The sequence below is a fragment of the Dermacentor silvarum genome, chromosome 11, assembly GCF_013339745.2.
Source record: "Dermacentor silvarum isolate Dsil-2018 chromosome 11, BIME_Dsil_1.4, whole genome shotgun sequence".
NCBI classification, from domain to species: domain Eukaryota; kingdom Metazoa; phylum Arthropoda; class Arachnida; order Ixodida; family Ixodidae; genus Dermacentor; species Dermacentor silvarum.
Genome location: NC_051164.1, coordinates 94,606,359 through 94,628,011, shown reverse-complemented (window position 1 = coordinate 94,628,011; position 21,653 = coordinate 94,606,359). Strand labels below are relative to the sequence as shown.

At 45.5% G+C, this 21,653-nt stretch overlaps 1 protein-coding gene across 4 annotated transcripts in view; it reads left to right on the top strand.

Annotated features, from left to right (window-relative positions):
• Window positions 1–21,653, top strand: part of LOC119434041 (tyrosine-protein phosphatase Lar-like) — a 99,520-nt gene that overhangs the window by 14,407 nt on the left and 63,460 nt on the right. Inside the window, exons 5-11 of one of the 4 annotated variants that reach the window (XM_037701343.2) lie at window positions 2,190–2,462; window positions 6,682–6,972; window positions 9,415–9,435; window positions 12,064–12,164; window positions 13,231–13,426; window positions 16,726–17,010; window positions 19,345–19,650. In XM_037701343.2, the coding sequence (XP_037557271.1) occupies window positions 2,190–2,462; window positions 6,682–6,972; window positions 9,415–9,435; window positions 12,064–12,164; window positions 13,231–13,426; window positions 16,726–17,010; window positions 19,345–19,650 (1,473 nt within the window). The remainder of the gene's footprint in view (window positions 1–2,189; window positions 2,463–6,681; window positions 6,973–9,414; window positions 9,436–12,063; window positions 12,165–13,230; window positions 13,427–16,725; window positions 17,011–19,344; window positions 19,651–21,653) is intronic. The other 3 variants (XM_037701344.2, XM_037701346.2, XM_037701347.2) reach the window with 3 other exon arrangements.

Below are 21,653 nucleotides of genomic sequence, written 5' to 3'. Positions count from 1 at the left end.
CATTTATAAGAACAATGTGTATAAAGATTTAGCCCAGTGACCGTATTTGGCAAATCGGTTCTGTGGAAGTCTGCAAAGGTGGAGGAAATTTGTAGGGGGGGGGTGAGAATATTCGAAAAGTTTGCACATTTGGTTGGATATGAGTATTCGAATCAAATGGAATATATTGCTGGCTGTGTGGGAGCAAGTATGGTTTTTAGCATTTGTTTCTATCTAATCTAAGAATATTGGGGTGATGTGCTGAATTTTGTGATGATTTCGTGCTGCTCGGGAAATTTTACCTGTAAAGCACACTTAGCCACTAAACGTATAAACTGTGTGGTAAAGCCAAGTCTCAGTAGTAAGGGGCACAGCAAGGGTGCACTTTTTTTTTTACTGCGTAAGCTGTTATGGGCTAATTCCAATAGCCGTTTCGGTTCGCAATGGTGTCGGCCGCTGATGGTGTCCGCCGCCGTAACTGCTGTCGCCGGAAATGCGAAAAAAGTACCCGGTTCCCGCCGGGATCGAACCCGCGCCCTCTGCGTGGGAGTCAAATACTCTACCATTGAGCCACGCAAGCGCTTGCTATCGGGCCGCTGAAATATGCCCTATAAACACTCCCTAGGCAGGTGCGCAGGCGCAGACAACCCGAGCCTCCGCCAGTATGGTGGCGCCATCTAGGTAAGGCGCCTGCAAACGCAGTGTGCGCAGGCGCATAAGACGAGATGCGATTCATACGAGGCACGCAATAAAAAAAAAATGCAATCCCCAGCCTCCGTCAGTAGGGTAGCGCCATCTAGTTAAGGTGCGTGCAAACACAACGTGCCCGACATGTAAGTTGCAGTTGTAAGGCTTGATCGGGCTCAGCAGACTGCTGTGCAGCGAGCATTACAAGCCACAGCTGGCCGTCGACGCCGGGCGGACAGTTCAGATCATTCTCGTCAAAACGAGGCAGACATTGCCGCGAAGACCCTGTTGTGCGTGTTGCCCAAATTGGAGCTACTCTTGAGCCGCTCCACAAGCTTACGATGTGACTGTGCTGCGTGTGCCGCTCAGGCCTGTGACTGTTTTCTTCCTCCTCTCTCTCTTGTTTTTTTTTTTTCAGCGCCACCTTCAATTTTGAGCTTACTGCTTGACAGCAAGTGCGATGCGTGACGACTGGCACAGGGTCAAATGCCTTCGGGTTTACAGGCATTTGATGCGGTATAATAAGGCACAGGCTGGTGAGGACAGCTAGTGGGATTTACTAAATTTTCCAAGTTAACATGAGTCAAACAGTGTTTTAGTATAACGGCTTACTAGTCTGGTTTTTTAACATTGACAATGTAATTGCAATGTCCCAACATAAATTAATTCAACTTGCTAATAATTACATGTGCATACCATTATTTGACATTCGAAGCTAAGTATTCATATTCGATTCGTATTCTAAAATTTTGATATTCGTACACCCCTAGAAATTTGTCTTCCACTTGACTGTAGGATGAAGCTACAAAGGAAGACTGTAGGGGTTTTTTCAGAAAGAAGCCTTCGCAGTTGAAGAAAAATTCATCCTTGCCAAGGGATTTTACCTGGGACCAACACCTCTCTGGGACATTTGCTCTGCCATCAGGGCGTGTGTAACAGCGCTGCTGTTGACATGCGAAATTTAAGTGCTGGTTGTCCATATGGACTTTGACTTTACTCAGACATGTATACAGTGCAGTGCTACATATCAAAGAGGTGTGGCAAAAGCAGATGAGCAAATTGTGCTCCTGGTGAGGCCTACACCCTGGTCACGGATCACACAGCAGTGTTTTGGGCAAAACACAACAGTACAATTCAAGTGATCAAATAAACTATGTGCTAAGTCAAGTAAACAAATATACTATGGGCTAGGGGCACCTACAGTGCTCACGGAATGAAATGCGTCAATTTAGGGTGAACTGATGTGCATACTTTTGTTTCCACCATCTGTAGTTTATGTGACGTTGCGATAATTTTGGCTCGTACACATAGATTCAAGTTTGTATCAAAACCAGATTCCTGGCGGTATGACATGGTACTCGAGTAATTGCATACATGAAGTGTTCTGCTTAAGTTTCCCTGTCGCATTATACTTGGTTAGCACTGTATATTTACGAATACCGTTACAGTAAACTTCGCACAAGGAATGGTCAAGGAAGAGTTGTAAGAAGATTTCACATTGCCTATGTTTCGTTTCCCTGCAGTGCGGCGGGTACCACCATACTTCTCTATCCCTCCTGAGTCGACTTATGAAGTGTCGCCAGGCGCCACGCTGAACCTGACGTGTGTGGCTGTGGGATCCCCCATGCCGTTTGTGCGTTGGCGCAAAGGGTCCGTTGACCTGACCTCGGACAGCGAGGTCCCTGTGGGCCGCAACGTCCTGGTGCTGGAAAATGTTCGCGAGTCGGCCAATTACACATGCGTGGCTGGCTCCACACTCGGCAGCATTGAACATGTCTCGCAAGTGCTCGTTCAAGGTGAGGGTCATTAAAGGAACCCCGTGCTTCGTTTCAAACTTTGCATGCAGTGCTGCAGAAGCTACTCAAGTAGTGCATTCGCAGAAGTCACACATTGCATGTTTTTCAGAGCAGTTGTATTTAATCTGCGATGCTTTCTTCGGAATAACTATTTTATATACAGTCAACTCCCATTAGTTCGACCCTTGTGAGACCACAAGCTTTTGTTTAATTATCTGAAAGGTCGAATTACCAAACAACAGTAAACTGATTGGACTCAGATGTTTTTTTTTTATAGTGCCATGAAGTAGTCTGTTGTCAACAGACTACATTAATACAGATTACAATAACTGCACATGTCGATGGTCAGTGACCCACAGACCTGAAGGCTATCGCCGGTGCTGACAAAATCCTCAAAAGAAACATCGCCCAGGGCACAGTGTAAGCTGTCAATCATCAATGCAGGACTGGTTGCTGTTCTCACCTAGGGAAGCAGTAGTGCTGTCGGCTAAATTATTTTGTTTTCACGCTTTTAGTAACAGCTGCGCTCATGAAAGAGCATCAGTGGAGGCTGAAATAATTAACTGAAGCGGCTTGCTTTTGCGTTTGAACTAAAGGAGTTTTTCTTCATGAGCAATGTCTGGTTCTTGCCGGGACTTTCCATTGCGTTCGACTGTATTACAACTACAGTGGAACCTCGTTTATACGTCCCCTGGTCATGCAACAACATTTTGCGACGAATTGGTTTGGTCCCAGCAAAATGCCCATAGAAATAATGTATTAGAGACCTCAATTATACGACGCAATTTTATGCCGATCCCGCCTCGTACGGTGTCCCTCTCAGTACAATACGAGAAAGAAAAAAAGCCAATGAAATAAAAAACGCCTAAGCAGACGTAGGCTGATGCGTGAGCACACTGCAGCTGGCTGATAAAGCGTGTGCAATACCATATTCACTTAATTGTAACGTGAGCGTCGACTTTCCAGTGACGCGAAATAATAAAAATAAAACGCGAATTTAACGCTAGATGAACGGAAAAAGAAATGGTACCTTTATTCAAGGAATCGCAATTCGCAAACTAGTTCTCTTCACTCATCATCCCCTTGGGCGATATTCTTGGGCAATCACTTTTGTAGATAGTTTCTCTTTCGCAAAATTTCGCGTGACTCGGCACTGAAAGTGTCCCCGACAAGTGTTTCTGGCGTTGTCCTAAGCACGATATCAGCGCCAAGAGCGCTGTCGACCGTATACTTCGAGGGGTTCGATGCCGGGACGAGCAGAGTCTCGCGAAAGTGAAACTATCTCCAGAACTGATCACCTAAGAATTAAGTCATCTTCCGTGCCATCGAGCTTGTTTGAGACTTAAGTGCTTCTTAAAAGACCACACAAACGTTACATTCAGGGTCAGTACCAGGCCACTTAAGCTCCACAGAGCCTTTCCGATTGGCCTCGCATTTATTTAAAGAAGGCCTGCTGCTGGTCCCGCCATCCGCAAATCGTCGACTCATTGACGTCGAGACACTCAGCTGCGGCAGACTTTCCCAGCTCCTTGGCCATCAAAATTACTCGTCTCTCGAAGCGGCCGTCATACCAAATACGCTGCGTCACCATAACGTCGCAAATGAACGGAGTCGAACCGCAAAAGGCCGTAGGGTATTGCAGCATTGTAACCAGTCACAAGCGCAGCAAAAACAGCATCGATTCCAATCTAAAACAAGTTCCGAGTTCGGTCGACTTGTCTATGGATTGGATCCAGATGTAAAGTTAGAGGTTTTCAAAGTAGTGCTAAATATCGCGGGATTTAGAGCATTTGATTTAAAATAGACAATTTTGCTGTTATTTGAATGTGATGCGAGGGTCGAGTTCAAGCAATGAAAATCATAAAAAATACACGTGTTACAATCAATAAATATGGGGATTTTTTTATCATTTAATCGACCTTCTTTGGAGCAGTGCAGGTTTGTGCCGTTCTTATTCAGGCGGTCTGTGCACATTTTTTGGGCACGACTGAGTGTCACTGCCTGTATTCTTAGTTTTTCGATTATACGATGCCCGGATTATACGACCCTTTTGCGTGGTCCCCTGAAAGTCGTATAATCGGGGTTCCACTGTACAACTTGTAGACATAAGGCTATGTCGAATCATTTAATACACTAGGACCTCGTTCATACGTTATAAAAAGAAAACATACGACCGGAAGTAACTAAGAAAATTTGACAGACTCAACTGTAGTTGACATCTACGTACTAATGCGAAGTGTAGCGTGAATCGCTGCAGCACGAGAGGCCGACATGTGTCGAGCTGGTGGGTTGTGTCGAGCCCGAGACGCGTTTTGTTGTTTTTGTATTGCATAGTGTTTTAGGATGGTGATGGGAAACTGAAGCAAAATTGACCTGATGGGCGACCGGAGCGAAACGTGACGCTCACATCGCACTGCCTACAGCAGGGAATGGCAGCGCATGTGGGTTATTGCCTACTAAAAGCATGCAGTACGCTTCCAACGGCACTACGCGCTACGGGCTGTAAAACAGTTGGGTGAAGATGCTTATCGCAGTAGGGTTGGCAGCGATGAATGCAGAGTGTGATGGCCCGGGAGGAGATTTGCTGGTACCGGATTAAGAAACTTAGTGCGCGCTGCCGTTTTCTTGCAAGACGGGCGGGTGAGCATTGCAGAGAAGCTGATGCGGCGGGCAGCTACTGTTCTCAATTGCGCGCCGCCTCGTGCCCTTTCTTGTTTGCATGAGATCTAGCGGCTGGAAAATGTATTATACGATCGCGGTCAGCAGCAGGGAACAGCGGCGCATTTGGGTTATCACCTATTAAATATGTGCAGTAGACTTACACCGGCACCACATGATGTGAAACAGATAGGTGAAGATGCTTATCTCAATATGGTTGGCGGTGATAGCTGTGAATGCGGCGAGCGACGACCCAGGAGGAGATTTGCCAGGACCAGAATAAGAAACTGAGCACGCGCTGGCGTCTTCACGTGAGACAAGCGGGCGAGTAGTGCGGTGAAGCGGCTGCAGCGGGCAGCTGTTGCCCTCGATCGCGCGATGTCTTCGTCGCAAATGCGGGCATTGAGAGAAGTCTCTCTAGCCTTCATAAGTTCGCCATATGGTGTATATGTCGTGTATGCGTATATGTGTATAGCGTATAGTCTCCTTATAGTGTAGCCCAGCATATAGTGTATATGATACATTAGGCATTACAGGGTTAAACGGGCTTGTTGGTCGCTAGATTCTTGGCTCATGTTACCAGAGCAGTATAAACGGGATGTAAAGAGAAGATGCAGGCAACACAAACAATGGAGGTTGTTGACAGTGTTTTTAGTGTCTGCTCTTTGTGTTTGATTTATATTGCACTAGTAACATGAATCGAAAATACATTCGTTATATCCTATAATAATTATAAGCATACATGGTGTTTCACGTAACTTGGGCCAAACTCTAAATATATGAAAATGCCACGTAGCTGGACCAAATCAAGAGAATGTTGTTTGCTGTCGCTTGGAGATACTCAGATTATTTTTTGCATTCTGCCTAATTAGATAATTAGTCTCAAATAATTAATCAACTTCACAATTATTATAATAAGATTAAAAGTGTCAATGAGAAAATTGTAGAGCACCATGAAAAACTCCCTATACAGCTTTCTCTTTCTGAATATATGCTACATAAAAATGTTTTTCTGAGCGTGAAAGAAGCCCACCAATACACGCAAAATTGCCACGCGACTGGCCGCTCGGGGCACTTTGCGTGTATTCGCAGGCTTCTTTGACACTTGGAAAAACACTTTTATGCAGTAGGTATTGAGCAACAGAAAGCTGTATCGGGAGTTTCTCATGTTGCTCAACAATTCTCCCATTCACACTTTTTATCTAATTATAGTAATTGAGAAGTTGATTAGTTAATAATTAAGTCTGACTATGTAATTAGGTGGAATGCAAAAAATTATCTGGTTATCTCCAAGCGACGGCAAACATCATTACCTTGGTTCTGTCCAGCTATGTAGCATTTGCATATTTTTAAAGTTCGGCCCAAGTTACGTGAAACACCCTGTATACTATTCATTACTCACTTATAGCAGTGAGAAACGTTATAGGTTTGCTTTGTTATATCTGTGTTCTTCATATCAAGGTTCGGCTGTAGTCTCACTCAGGCGTCATCTCCCCTGAAGCTCCACCATGCCAGGTATCAATGTGTTTTATTATCTGTTCTTCCTTCCTTCCCACGTCAGCACTGCCTCGGCCACCTACCAATCTGGCCGTCTCCGACGTGACAGCCACTTCAGTTCGGCTGTCGTGGTCGTACGAGGGCAGCGGCTCGGACAACATTCGCTATTACGTAGTGCAGTACAAGCCACGCCAAGCCAACCGCGAGTACAGCGAGACGAGCGGCATCACCATGCCTTATCACCACGTCAGGGACCTCAGCCCCTACACGGAGTACGAGTTCTATGTCATCGCCGTCAACGACCTGGGTCGGGGCTCCCCCAGCGTACCGGTCACCGTCACGACAGGGGAAACAGGTTGGCTTTACATGGCTTCGATTTGGCAGGATGCAGTTGTGATTGGATGTGCATAGAGGCTTATGATAAGGTCAAACTTTTAATAACCATTTTCTTTTTTGCGTGTATTTGTATGTTCCGTCATTAAACGGTTAAAAATAGAATTTTGCCAAACAGGTCTGAACTTATGATGTGAAACAGTTTTTGTTAGAGCATGTAAGGTCTGGGTTACTCGTTTGCTTCAGCTGCGTGGAGGTGGTTTTTCAAGTCTAGTTTGTTGATTCTCTGGCCTTGTAGGATGTTGTTAACTTACCACGAGACAGAAAATGCATTGTGCAGTCTGTGGTAACGTTAGCCATTTGTGTTAGCCGACGCCTCTGTACAAATCATTGAGTAGAGGCTGGAACATTTAAGCGGGGTTTCAAGAATTTCACCAAACAAGGGTTAGTTACTACTGTGATGGTTTATTTTGAAAAGAGTGCATAAAGCACGGTTTGCTGCTATTCAGGATTGAGGGCATAGACTGGTTTGCTATTCAAGTTTGTATGGTGCTGCCGTATTCTGGTCTTTAATTATAATAATCAGAACTAGGCACAGTGGTAGTTAATTTTTAGATAACCCACTTGTGTTACAGTCAACGTCCGATCTTTCGGACTCCCTAGAGGCTGCGAAAACGTCCCAAAAAATGAATGTATACCTTTATCTGCCCTCAAGGGCGCAAATCGCCACAGGCAAGTCCAAAATAGCTCTGAAGGCCTGCCAGTACACTTATTAGGTGTATCAGTGCTCGTACTGTGACAGGAGACGGCGGGTGCATGCATGAATAATTAAGGAATGCATACTGTGTCCCGTGACAATTGCCCCTTTCCACTCTCGGTATGTTTCACCGCAATGCTTCGCGTATGTTTCACCGCGTAACATTTCTGTACTGAGGCAAAGCTGACTTTCGGGAACCGGCATTATGCAACTTGTCATGTTTTCGGAGTTTCGAAGCCATTAGCGAGGATTACAAAGGTGGAGTCAGTGCCATTGCTGACAGTGACGAATTCTTTCAATGAAAAACACGGCACCGAACAGCAAGAAACTTGGTAGTGAACGTCAAAGCAGGTAGGCCTACCATTGCCACAGTGGTGGCTATGGCTGCCAGCGGATCTGTGTGCGAGAGCGCCTGTTCGAGGCGGCAAGATAATAAAAATGACGGCAATGGTGGCTTCGATAATGCTTTTTCAAACCTGCAGTCATGGCAAAAAAGTTCGGTAAATTTGACAGCAAAGGTTTTTTGCGTCCGAAATTTTATACATCTTATTACATAGACTCTATGGAGTACGTGGCGGGACAGCGAAGGCATCTGAATTATCGGCAAGTCCGGAAAATTGGTCGTTGATTGTGATTGCTTCTTTTTTAACCACTGGTTAATTCAGCCTGGCCAGCTTTCATTAACTTGTAAAAATTCATCATATCTCTTGCTAGTTAAAAAGTGGTCATTGTCATGTAATTCAAAGCCACTGTCACATAAGATTTACATGCATCGCTTACCACCAGCTACTCTGAAAATTTGCATTATTTTAGTTTTTGTCGTAAAACATTTCGTTTCACGATCTTAATGCAAATCATACAAAAGTGTTGCATTCACATAAGTCGCAACTTTTACATCACAAGCAGGCAGTCAAAAACAACAAAAGAGATTTTTTTTTAACTATCGACCCTAGCAGGTAAGCAGCTCTAAAATTAGGTTGCTTTAGGGAAAGATAACTTTTAAGAAGGTTCGTCCTGTATTTATATTCCCATTGTGATCCAGTGACCTCTTCATTTTTACATATAATGTAGCTGAAAGATATGAAAGAGCTTCAATGTTGGCTTTCGCCTTCATTCTTCTGTAAGAGCTCCCATACTAATGTTTGTGGTGCGGCAGTTATGATGAGACGTGTTACCTGTCTCCTCTCTGGTTCCACGTGTTATCTGAAAGTCATACAAGCGAGACAAAGTGTTCACAGGAAGCTGTAGACTTGAGGAAGTGACTTGGCATGGTGGCCAAACAAGGGAAGCCTCATCCTGGAGCTGACGTTATGACAAAGGAACCTGTCTTCATTGGCGTTCATTGGCGTCCTCTTGCCCGAACAGTGGCTCTGCACTTGAGGCTTTCTTTGCTTGGCCGCTAATGATTATGCTGATCATGATCATGAAGTCATGCCACGTTGCATTTGTTGCTGCCTCAGAGCATCTAGAGTATTGCTTTTCCTTTGCTGTTTTTGGTTGGGCTGAGTGACTGACGTGCGAAGCTGCTGCCGCTGCCGCCATTGCTGCTGCTGCAGTGTGCTTCTGCTTGTGCGTGTGTGTATGTGCTGCCGTAATGACTGCGCCTTCTGTTCTCTCTTTCTCGCTTTTCCCTTTCACTGTGTCCTCTTCCCCTTTCTCGTCTCGTTGGCCGCCTTGTCGTTCTCCCTCGCCTCCCGTAAACATCAGCGGATCTGGCTGGAGGGAGCAGTAAGTGCCAGCACTGCTTGGGCCAGATGCTTTGTTTCGCATTTTCTCAAACCATCTCTCCCCCTTCTCCTTTATTCCCTTAGAACACCTTCCATTCCTCTTTCTTTGCCGTTTGTGAATCATCTGTGCAGCAGACAAGGGTAGCGCTGGCTAGTTTTGGCAGGGCGTGGCTGCTGCACGGCAGGCAATGTGAAGGAGTGTGCGCACCTAGAAAGTGCTGCGTGAACGCTTTGCTCCTCGCAATGCTAGTTGTTGCTGAGCTGATGCAAGGGCCGTTGTAAATGGCTTGCATCGCCTTTGATTTTGGTTAACATTGTGATGTGCCCGTCTGTACAACATTGCCAGTGATGACTGATCTTCACAATGTTGTCAGATGGAGAATTGCAATGTTTGACGGTATGGATCAAGAAAGAAAACGAGCAGGTGTGACTGCCTGTAGGTGAGGATAGGAAATCTGCAATGAAATTTTGCTGTGAATGGCTTCTGGCTTAAAGTAGCAATGAAGATACGCTTGTGATTACGTATTTGCAGAGCAGCTTGTGGCAGAACTTTAATGCGTTGCAGTGTGACAAGAAATTTGAAGGAAAAAAAAAGCTAGACAAGAAGACAAAGCATATAGTAGAGTCTAGATTGTGTCAGCGTAGTGGAGCCATACTATCGTAGACTTATACCAGAAAATGTGCATATAAGGAGTAGCTCTAATGATGGCACCTTTTGGTACTATGCTTAACTTAAGTGCATAGAACTGTTGTCGCAATCGAAACACCATCTGCATTCTATTTATTTGTTCTCATAAACTTGTCGATGGCAACGCAATCCTCCGAAAGGAATTCTTATGCCTTTTTGTTGCGAGATCTGTGATGCGACACAGGAATGTGTTTAGTACATTGTGGTTGATCACAGTGCCACAAGATGGGGCTACTGGCGCTGCTTTTCCTGATATGTCTTTCAATATTCCGGTGTACATCGGGTACGTTATCACATCTCCTGGAACACACTTTTGACAAGCACTTCAAAAAGCTAAGAAAGTTTTCTCTGTAGCTCCAGTTTTAGCCCCAGGTTTATGTGGATTTCTCTTTTTTTTTTCCCCTTATCCTATATCCCTCTTGTTCCTAATTCCTCCTCATTCACGTTCATTTTTCTCTTTGACTTGGCCGTTCTGTGTAACGGAAGGCCTACAGGGTCATCCTTCCTATCCACAACCTTTTGGATGTGGAAATCTGGGGGCTGCTGCAATTCTGTGACCCTTGCTTGTTGTACATTATGTGGTGATGACACAAAACTGAACGTGGCTGTATTTATTATTATTTTTTTTAATGTTCATTCAGGGACTGATTGCTGCTCAAAGTTGAGTGCCAGATACTCCTAGTAAACGTAAAGGTTACACAAGACTATTTCATGCAGTTTCAGCGGAACAATCTTGTGTGCTGTAGAAGTTGGTTGAAAGTTGGCGAGATAGAAGACACTTCTCGATGAACTTACGGAACAGATGCTCATTGCCTCCATATATGTACCGTAATTTTATGTGTGGCATAACCCATTGCATAGAGTCAATAGCCCCAATTAGACACCTCGGGGGAAAACAAATTTGCATAGAACTCATAGAAACAACCATGTACAAGTGTTCACATGTAAAATGTACAGCAATAAGTGGTATCTCTTCTTCGTGAACAGCTATGGCAGCATCATATTAGATCATTTTCATGACTGTTAAGCCAACTTTTCTGCAAGGCATTTCAACAGTCCAAAAGTACAATTTTTGGACTATTGGCTCGAGTGTTTTTGAGCATGAGGCCAAGCTAGTTCTATTCCTGGCCATTTGGATGGAATCGCAGAAACATTTTCGCATACATATATCATGTGCACCTTTAAAGAATCCCAGGCAGTCAAAATAACCTCTAGACCTCCCGTAAGGCATCTCTCTTTGCCCTGCTGTTGCCTCAGGATGTTAAACACCGTGAATCAAGCCATTGGTTATGTACAGTCGGCATCATAATTTTACGGACCATGGGATCTTAAAAAACTTGATTAGTATTTTCGTAGCCCGGCATACAGATTTCCAACCTGGGCCGTTATTTTGTAGCGATGCGTTATGCTTTATTCTATACTAGTCTTATCATCCACCGCTCATGGCCGGCTGATCCCGTTGATAACGTGAGCGGACCGTCGCTCTGACCACTGACCAAGCGCGAAAAGCGTGAAAAGTTATTAGCACCGGAAAGGCATCGCTACAAAATACCGGCCCTGTACCATTATGCAAACAACATTTAATGTTGTATGGTTCTACTGGTTATGGTCACTAACGGCTCAGAAATTTAACATTTTCTGAGATCTCGCGGTCTGAAATCTTATGATACTGACACAGATAGAAGCATTATGAGGTGGATGATGTAGGCGTGGCTTCCCTGATAAAAATCACATCCAGGAACGAAGTGCTAGCATGCACAGGTTGTACTTTGTCTTTCTTTGAACTCCAAGTTGCTCCAAATTACCGTAGCAGAGAAGAACACTCGCAAATTAGGAAAAGGAGACGAGACCACTCTTCTGTTGTGCTATTAAACTTGATTGTGACGAACTTCTTTTCTGACTTGTATTCCTCAGCCAACCATTTTCCACTTTGACTTTCAGAGCCCGGTAGCGCGCCTCGAAACTTACAAGCACGAACCTTGAGCTCAAGCACTGTGGTCGTACAGTGGGACCCTCCGAAGGAGCCAAATGGGCAGGTCATGGTGAGCATTTACTTTGAAGGTTCATGCGATTCTTGAGAGCTGTACCCTCGGTCAGCCACTTTCAGCAGCACATTCTCTTCCACTCGAGGCGTTGACCGGCGTAGCGGTTTTTACACTTTTAACCATCATAGACTCTTTGACTTCTCACAGGTCATTTACGAACTTGCTCGATTGTGTGGCCCCTTAAACATGGAGTTAAATTTTCACTGACAAGCGTGCCTTGAATACATTGTGCAGGTTCTGTGGGCAATTTACTGCCAGATAGTAAATGAAACACCTAAATACAGTTATGATCTGTAATAGGTGGCAGTGGTATACTCATCATCATCAGCTTTTAAACACACTTGCACTCATTCTTGAGGGCACACCCTGCATGAGTCGTGAAATGGCAACATGTCTTTAGACGTGCCACACTCCTCACCTTGTGGTCACAATAGACATGCATTTAAAAATGAACACACACTCGTGAAGGGCTTTATATGCAAATGTGCACACGGTTTTGTGCAAAAAAGCCGACGAGCTAAAGCAAGTTGGCGATCACCCTGAGCAGCAGCAGACCTTCATTTACTGAGCTGAAGCACCTAATTCATATTATCGTTCTGCATAGGAGCTGAGCTTGAAAAGCATGTGTGAGCAACAACAAGAGGCTTATGTTTATCTTCTTTCTTGTGTATGTCTGTTTCTTGAGCTGAACTCTCTTACATAAGTATGCTTAGCCACCTCTTCCAACAGCAAATGTTCATGAATCAGTAGTAAGGCACATGAGTTAGCAAAGTGTCACAATCTGAACCCTGCATGTCCCACCATTCCTCTAACGAATTGGTGCTGTAGAAGCCCGCAAAGCAGATGAAGTTTCTGGAAAGGTAAAATCGAAATTGCAATCCAATTGTCATCCACATGACCGTAGCATGGAGCTGCTACAACTGTAGCATCCACCTGACTGCAGCACGAAGCTACAAACTAGCCTCATGCTGCAGTCTGGTGGAGGAGAATTTTTTCTTTAATTTCTGTGACTTTTCTCCTCTATGCCTGCGCAAAGCTCCATGGCGTTTGCCGTTCCTTGCAGGGCTACAATGTGTACTACACGACCCAGCCCAGCATCCCGACGCAGTCATGGAATGCACAAACAGTCGACAACAACCAGTTGACGACTATTAGCAATCTGACGCCACAGACCATCTACACTATACGGGTGCAGGCCTTCACCAGCCGTGGCCCAGGTCCCTTCTCGTCGCCCGTGCAAGTCAAGACCCAGCAGGGCGGTGAGCATGGCTGTCCAAACTTGTGCAATGTTGTGGAGGTTAACATTTGGCGATCCTGTCAATCATTTATCACAAAAGGAGGTCTATTTTTTACATAATGCAGCTTGGACCAGTTATAACGTAACTGATTATAGTGCACAACAGGCGATAATGCGGCCTTTTCTACTCCTGTTCACCCTCCCATAGAACTCCATGTATATGCATACTGCCGATACTGCAGCGCGCGAGACGAAATAGCGATTATAATGTGGCTTCCATGTGAAAACCCTGCGCAGAAGCACAGTAGCGAGCGTGTTTCTCAACGAGGTGCGCCGGCCAATGGGAGGGAAGAGAAACGAGGACAAAGCGGGGGAGGAGGAGGAGATGCGGAGCAAACGAACAAGGAAGGAGAGAAAAAAAAAATCACCGCCCCTACCAGCAGAGATGCGCTCGACCTTTCTGTACCGACCCGACGTGGGAGCGGCCTGCTACGTGCTGACGCACGTTCCGAGGGATCGTAATTAAGTTTTATCATACCATACCGCCCCTACTACTCCGTGAAGATGGTCGAACAGCGAAGCTGCTTTAGTTACACCGAGTGTTACAAGTGTTAGATGGGCATGTGTTGCACATGATGTAAATGTGTAAACACAGATCTACAACAGGAGGTTATGTTATATTGAAACGTTGCAAGGCGAGAAGAGGCCGCGACTTCCCACACTACTGAACGAGTGTCCAGTTTTTTGGCCGAAACCTGCCGCCAGAAGCATCAACTGCAGTCACAGACACCGTAGGCGTTCAGCGCAAACGCGGGGAAACGCGGACAACGTCAGCTCTGCGCATTGCCTCATTGGTGTTGCGATGCGCGTTCGTTATCCGAAAGAGTGTGTGCCATACAGAAACACCTTCTCTTATACCCATCGCCTCTCCTCCTCACGCCCAACGCAGCCTCTCATTGGTCGCCTCCTCCCCCCAGCACGCCTCTCCTCCTCTGCTGGTCACGAGACCTGCCCTCCCCGGCGTAGCTCTGATCCTCTCCTGGCCACGTGACCTGTGTGACACCGGACAGACGGTGAAGGCTCGAAAAAAGCAGTAGCAACGTGATGTGGGCGCACAGTGATAAGTGGCCTTTGCTCAGCCACTTATAGTCGCTCTTTGGCTCATCAGTTTGTGTGTGCGCGTCATGATGTGCATCGTTGTGAAGTGCAGATATTGCACATGAGACCTTGACTGCTGTCAGTTTAAGCAAATTTAGTTTGGAGCTTTTAGGCCTTATGACCACAGGTGAGCTTGCACCACTCCTACAGTACACGCACATACGAACTTGGTAGGCGTTCGCAGTAGTTGCCGCGGCTGATCAGCCGAGAAACCGAACTCAGCTTCACACACGCGCTGCTGCCGGTTCAGCTCATGCACATGATCACATGCCCAAACTCTATGCAATCGTCTACAGCTACGAACTTATCAGGAAAGAGCTTCCTGCGATAGCATGCTGCCCGACGCTGCTGCCAGTTAGGCCTAACCAGCGCGCCTTGTCGGGTGTCGGGCACTAAAGTTGTAGTTTGGTGTCGAGTCAATGAAACGCTTTGCAGTGGCTGTACGACACTTTGAAAGCAGAGGATCCACCTCAGCAAAAGTAAGAGCACAAGTGGCACGGGCAACACTCGAATGGCGACAACTTGGTTTGCAATTGCCATGTTTTCGGCATCGCATGCAGGTGGATCAGTCCGACAAATCTAATGAAACATTGTACGGCATCTGAAATTTAGGTTGCCATTCTACACTCGTTCTGTGAAGTTGGTGGCAGTACTGTGGGGACTTACGAGTAATTGTGCAGCTCTGAAAATTCAGTTGGCCGACTTACTTTCCTCTATGATGTGTTTTTCTTGTCTGTGTGTCTTTGTCTGCGTCATGCAAAGACCACAAGTCTTTGGATATGAACATTTCCATGTTTGTAAATTTATTTAAAAGGTTGCAAACATCCCGGTCGCATGCTTTGATTCTCAGATATGCATGGCTGTTTGGTCTACATGTTTTGCACATGTAGAGCCTTTGAAAAATGTTTTGGTTATAGTATGGCACCACTGATAGTGCGAATATTTGCAACTCCGGCAACTTAGCTATAAGCACTCTGTGCTGTATTTAATAATAAACCAAGGGTACAGTCGACTTCCATTAATTCTACTCTGATGGGACAGAGGAAATTGGTCTAATTATGCGGCAGGTCAAATAATACAAGAAGCAGAAAGAACACCAAAACACGCCGCTGATTCATTTAGAAGTATTTGCCCCTATTATAATGTCGCCAAATGGAATGCGCAGTCATTTTTTTATGGGGCTAGAGTAGAAAACTAAGGTAAACGTGAAATTAGAGCGCTTAAAATGTAGGTTCTCTAACCCCCCACCACCACTCTTGCTCACGCGAGAGGACAGTGCACATCAAGCCATCATGCTTTTCATTTCACCTCGCAAGCTTACCCTCACACCCACAGCATATTGCGTGTGGAGCGCCTGGTGTGTCCATATAATTGCTGTAGCAATAAAATGCGATCTGAAACGACGACCAAAACAGTAGCAAAATTAAGGATTTTTCGGCTCCCTTATGAAGCCTTACGCGAGCCAGACAGGAGGCTCCTGTATGGGTGTCAAAATGTTGTTAAATTGCACTTTCACTTTATTTCCTTAAAGGTTCCATACAGTACTTGGGGCATTAAATAATAATGGGAATAACACAAAATATAATTCATGAAGACGACCACATTATAGAAGATGCCGTGGTTGTGTCAATGAAAGCTGATGGATTTATGATAGCTGCGATACTGTATGGAAGGCCATCCCAGTCGGTTGCTGTACAAGGGGAAAAGGATGACGAAAAAGTGATACTATGAGCATGAGGGTGAGCAACACAAAGAGAATGACTGTGGGGAGTGATATGTATGTATGCAGGTGGTGACATGTAAGAGGCGTGGTTTAGAGGGCTATGGAAAAACGCATGAAATAACGACGTACTGTTTTGGGCGGAGCTTCACTTCACATTTCTTGTTTTAGATTTATGTCAAGAATTCACTTAGACCAGCTGCTGCCAAAATCATGAGGGGCAACTTTGACATCTTGCAGAAAAATTGAGAGCTGAGCGAATTGGTACATTTTTGGAAGACTAGAAACAGTGCAAAAAAGACGACTGACTGTGAAAGACACAACACGGATGCTGCGTGCTGTGTGTTTCGCCATCGGTCATCTTTCTTGCACCGTTTTTAGTCTTCCAAACATTTGAGATCTTTCGTCAGACTCATTTAGGCCAGCCCATTTTCCTCTCCCAGTGCCGAGTCAGCCGCGCAACTTGAAGGCTGTTGCGGTGTCCCCGACGGCCATCCAGCTGAACTGGACGCGTCCCCTGGACCCGGCCGAGATGGTGGTGGGCTACGAGCTCTACTGGAACGACACGTTCACTCAGCAGCAGGAACAGCGCTCCCTGCCCGATGGTCAGAACTTCCTCCTCGAGGGGCTCTACCCGGACACAGTGTACTACATCTGGCTGGCAGCCCGCTCGCGCACGGGCGAAGGCGCTGCCACGCCACCCCTGCCTGTGCGGACGGACCAGTACGGTGAGTAGTACCACGGCGCTCTTCCCTTGCTGGTTTATTCTCTTCTATCTCTCTTGCCTTTCTTTTCGCCTGCTTGAAAAAGTGTTAGGCTGTTGCTTCTTTGTCGTGACAGTTTGGGGAAGGTCACAGGCCCATTCGATTCACCTGCACTTCTTGAACTTGGTTGGGAAGGGTTGAATTTTATTACAGTCGATTACGCAAAAATACCTTTATATGTTCAGTGTTTGTTGGAAGCGTATGTGCTGGTTTCAATGGGGGAAGAAAGGTTATGCGATCTGGTCTATGCAAAAGAAATGTGATCATGATGCTTCCAAGGGGGCAACAGAGGCATTGTTTCACTATTCGCCTTAGATGACTCAATAGGCAGATAGGTAGACAGTGGCCATCTTAAGTCTTGTTTCAATTCTGACGAAGTTGGAAAAAAAGACAGCTTCACGATAACAGCATTGAGGTAAAAAATTGATGCAGGCTGCTTTGCTGTCCAAACAAGATGGTGGCCAAGCAAAATGCTTGGAAACTCGATGGGAAAGTCATCACCTGCGCACAAGAAAATGTAGTCACGCTTTTTAATGCGCTTAATGTAAGCTACGTTGTGTTTTCCGTAGGATCGCACGCAAAATGATTTTAAAGAATAGCGAATCGTGTGCTTCTAGCCTTTTCTTAGAAGCGCAGTGTGAAGTCAATTCACAGCAACGTTTTCCTGATGTGTTCCAGTGCTCGAACTTGAAGCAGTCTTCTTAGCTTCTTGGCTGTCAACGTAGGCTGTCTCCAATGCTGGTCAGAATTAGAACATGCCCAGAGGGTCTCTTGTCCATTTTGACGGCCTATCGGCTTGTTGCTGTGCCAATACATGGCATGTAAGCAACGCTAAATTAACATTATGTCCATATAAAATGTCTGATTTCAAGTTTCTTATGCTCATTGAAATTTTCGTTTCCAGAATACGTAACTTGAGCTGCTGAGCGAGCAAATATTCACTTTGCTGTAACCAACCTTTCTCTCAATTACTGCATTTTCAGTTTTCTTTACAGCAGTATAATACTTAGTGAAATAAAGCCCACCAAATTTTAGTTGCTTTGTTATATCTTATAATTTCGTATATCAAGGTTCGAGTATTTTCATTTTATACAGTGCATGTTTTACACAGGAAAAGATCAGTGCATTGCTTGCACTCGTATTAGTTGTGTAGAGCTTGTACAAGCGGTTCCAGCCAGTTTAGTTTGTCTAGTAGTTTTATATGTTTTATATGTTTTACAACATACAAGGTCGTCAGGTGTTATCGGTAGGAACAAGAACTCTTACTGAACTATCATGAACTAGTTCACAAAGTGCACGGCGAACTGAATGGACCTCACTTCTGTTCTTTGTTGGGCAGCTTATCTTGGCTCACTTGTGCTGAGCAGATAACTAGAGGACATAATGAGAAAACACGTTACTTTTCCTGCCTTTTCCTCTTTGTCATGTTTTTTTGCATGAACTGGCTACACGTTTGCTTATGTGGCAGTGCTCGTTAGGTTGCAAACTCTTGATCATTGGCCTAGCCCAGCGAGCTGAAGGTTTTTGAAGATTCATGGCCATGGTCTTCTTTTTCTTAGCTAAGGAACTGTGCAAAGAAGTGCTGACAAAATCTGTACAAAACAGGTGCTCACCACTGTTCTTGTTGCGTGGCCTTGCTTCATCCGTGGCTTTTTTTGCACCATTCTTTTGAAAGTGTGAAACACTATCTAGCGCATCCTGCCATATTAATGTATGTTTGATGGGTGTGCAACTACGGTTCAGAAGTTACAACGATAGCAAACTTCTCAGCATGAAAACAGAATGCAGGGATTCGTTCATTTGTTGCATTTTTGTACCACTAGAAATGTCTATCCAAATCGGAGGTGTTGCTGTTTTTGTGCTTCTCTGAACGTTTTCTTAAACTGTAGTTCACAATAAGTGCACCTTCACCTCCAAACAGATTTTGAAGCTAGAAATGTACCTGTTGCAGCCGACATCACTCTGTTCATGATGAAACTGGCTCGCACCTTTCTTTTTGTTCGTTTAAGTGGAGAGACAGGCCAAAGCATGCACTACCAGCCTCATCTTTGGCTGCACACTAAAGTGATGCAGAGCCAAAAGTAAGAAGATGGTTTTATGCACAACTCATTGAGGGGGGTGCAGTCTTGTACGTGGCCCCATTCCACTGTGTCATCCATCTCCTTGGCTCATCGCACAACGCACTCTCGACCGCCTGTTCTTCCTCCGCACTTCCTTCTTCTTCTTCCCGTTGCATCACGTGACCTCCCCCTTTTCCCCCAACGCCCCTTTTGGGGCGCACGCGCACGGCCCTCGCAGTTCCGGGTGCACCGCCGCAGCAGGTACGCGGTGTTGCTCTCGACTCGCGCTCATTGCGCATCAGCTGGGAGCCGCCGCCACGCGAACTGCACAACGGCGCCATCACATACTACAAGGTGAAGTACATCCGCGCCGACGCGGCCCCGGGGGCGGCGCCCTACGAGGCGCTCAAGGGGCCCGCCGAGCTGTCGCACACCATCACCGGACTGGACAAGTGGACCCCCTACCGAGTCTGGGTGCTCGCCGGCACATCTGTCGGCGATGGCCCCGCCTCCCCGCAGGTTCTCGTGCGCACCGATGAGGACGGTACGTCGTCCGACGGGGACGCCCCTTTCCCTTCCTCCCTTACCTCATTCCTTCCTCCTCACTGGCCTTTTGCACCTTCCCTTCTTTCTTCTTGAATTGCAAACCGCCACTCTTTACCTTTCTGCTTTTGTTCTCTTTGTTCTTGCCCCATGGCTTCTCAACACTACCAGTCAGAAAGCTTCTTTAAAGCTAGTTTCCCAGAGACAACTCTGACTCTACTGGGTTCATCACTTTATTTACACTCGGGACTCCTTGAGCTACTCAAAGCGAGCTACCAAAGTCAGATAAGTATTTCCAGCAATGTTGCAGGCATCAGTAATTTCCTTATGTGTACAGCTTATGCTGCACGCACGAGTATCTATGTCAAGTGATGAGCTGGCACATTTTACTCTAGCACTTCAGCATGCTGAATACCTTTAGCGTGTTTGGTGTGCGCCAGTGCAAAGATGAAACGTATGCCAACTTGGTGATAGCCACGGTGAGCTGCTAGACTTCTCAATCGTTGTCTGATACATTTCATCAACGTAGCGAGGCTGATGGTGGTACTATGCGCAATTATTAGTAAGCACTTGATTGCTTGTCTGACTTTGTGTGCCACACTTTTTATAGTGTAGGCCCAAGTTTCTTCCTTTTCCTTTTGGTTAAATGCTGTTGGGTAACCTCAACACTTCACTTCATCTTTTGATCTGGGTATTGCAAACTGTGTGCGCAAAAAGGCCAAGTTCCACATCGAAGCTTTGTGACTGGTTTGCAGAGAAAGCCAACCCTGACCAGCCTTTCTCATTGCTTGCTTCTTACATGCTTCTTTCATGCATCTTTCACAGGTAAAAAGTCAGCTCTAACTTAAAAGGCACTTCATAGTCGACTGTGCAGACGCAACATTGTTAGCTAAGCTGTCACTTATGCTCGATAAGTACAGATAAAGTATGAGCTCAGTGTGTTCAATTAAGCACAGTTGGTTATCTGGTTCTTTACAGTTTCTTTGCTTTTATTGTTGTTAGGCATAACTTTGCTGTAATACGTATTTTAGTGCCAGGCCACTTTATTACAATTGGCCCAAAGCTCCAAAACTGGTGGCTTCCCCCAACGCTCCTTTTCGGGCGCACGTGCACAGCCCTCGCAGTTCCGGGTGCACCGAAACTGCCGCACCCGGAACTGTGAGGGCCATTATTGTCGAAGAAAACAGATAATTGTGTTTAAAAAAAATAAATAAATAAAAATACTTAGTGTTGAAAAAAAAACTAGGAACCACTTCCGTTCAAAGGCTTTTTCAGTATACTGTTAGTCCTGACAAGGAATTCATTTAAGTCCCAGGAAATGAAAAATGTTACCCAAGTTCATTCAGAATTTGTCATTCTTGTGTACTTGCCAAAACTGAGGGAAAACCATTTGGCATACTGATTATTGCTGAGCTACATAAACCTTGCACTGAAGCTAAGTAAAAGTTTTGCTAGAAATGCTGGTCTCTTTAACCCATTGTCTCTCATTCCCACTTTCCTTTCTGACCTAAATTTTTTTCTTTGTTTAAGCTTTCTTTTGGAGACAACTTTGAGTTTCCCTGCTTGAATAACTTCTCATGCTTTCGAGCCAAGCCATTTCTCTTTCATTTACAGTGCCTTCACACTATTCCTTGTTTCATTTCCTCCTTTCTTGTCACTTGGCACCTGGATCCCTCTTTGATTATTTCTTCCCAACCTCAACCCTTTCCCAAGTCTATTACACCTTCTGCCCTTTGCATCACTCTATCTCTCACTATGCCCTCTCTCACCAGTGCACTGCTCACCTGCCTTTCCGCATTGGCGCAGCCTCCGTCAGACTTCTCACAAACACAGTTTAGCCCTGTACTCTTATACGCTCTTCTACTATCAAACCACTCCTCAACACTGTAAAATAGGCAGTATTGAGCAGGAGTAGTTAGTGGGTTTCAGTAATGTTCCTTGGTTAATTCCGAGCTATCGTTCTTGCTTCTCATCGCATGAATTGCCAAAGAGCATTGCAACCCC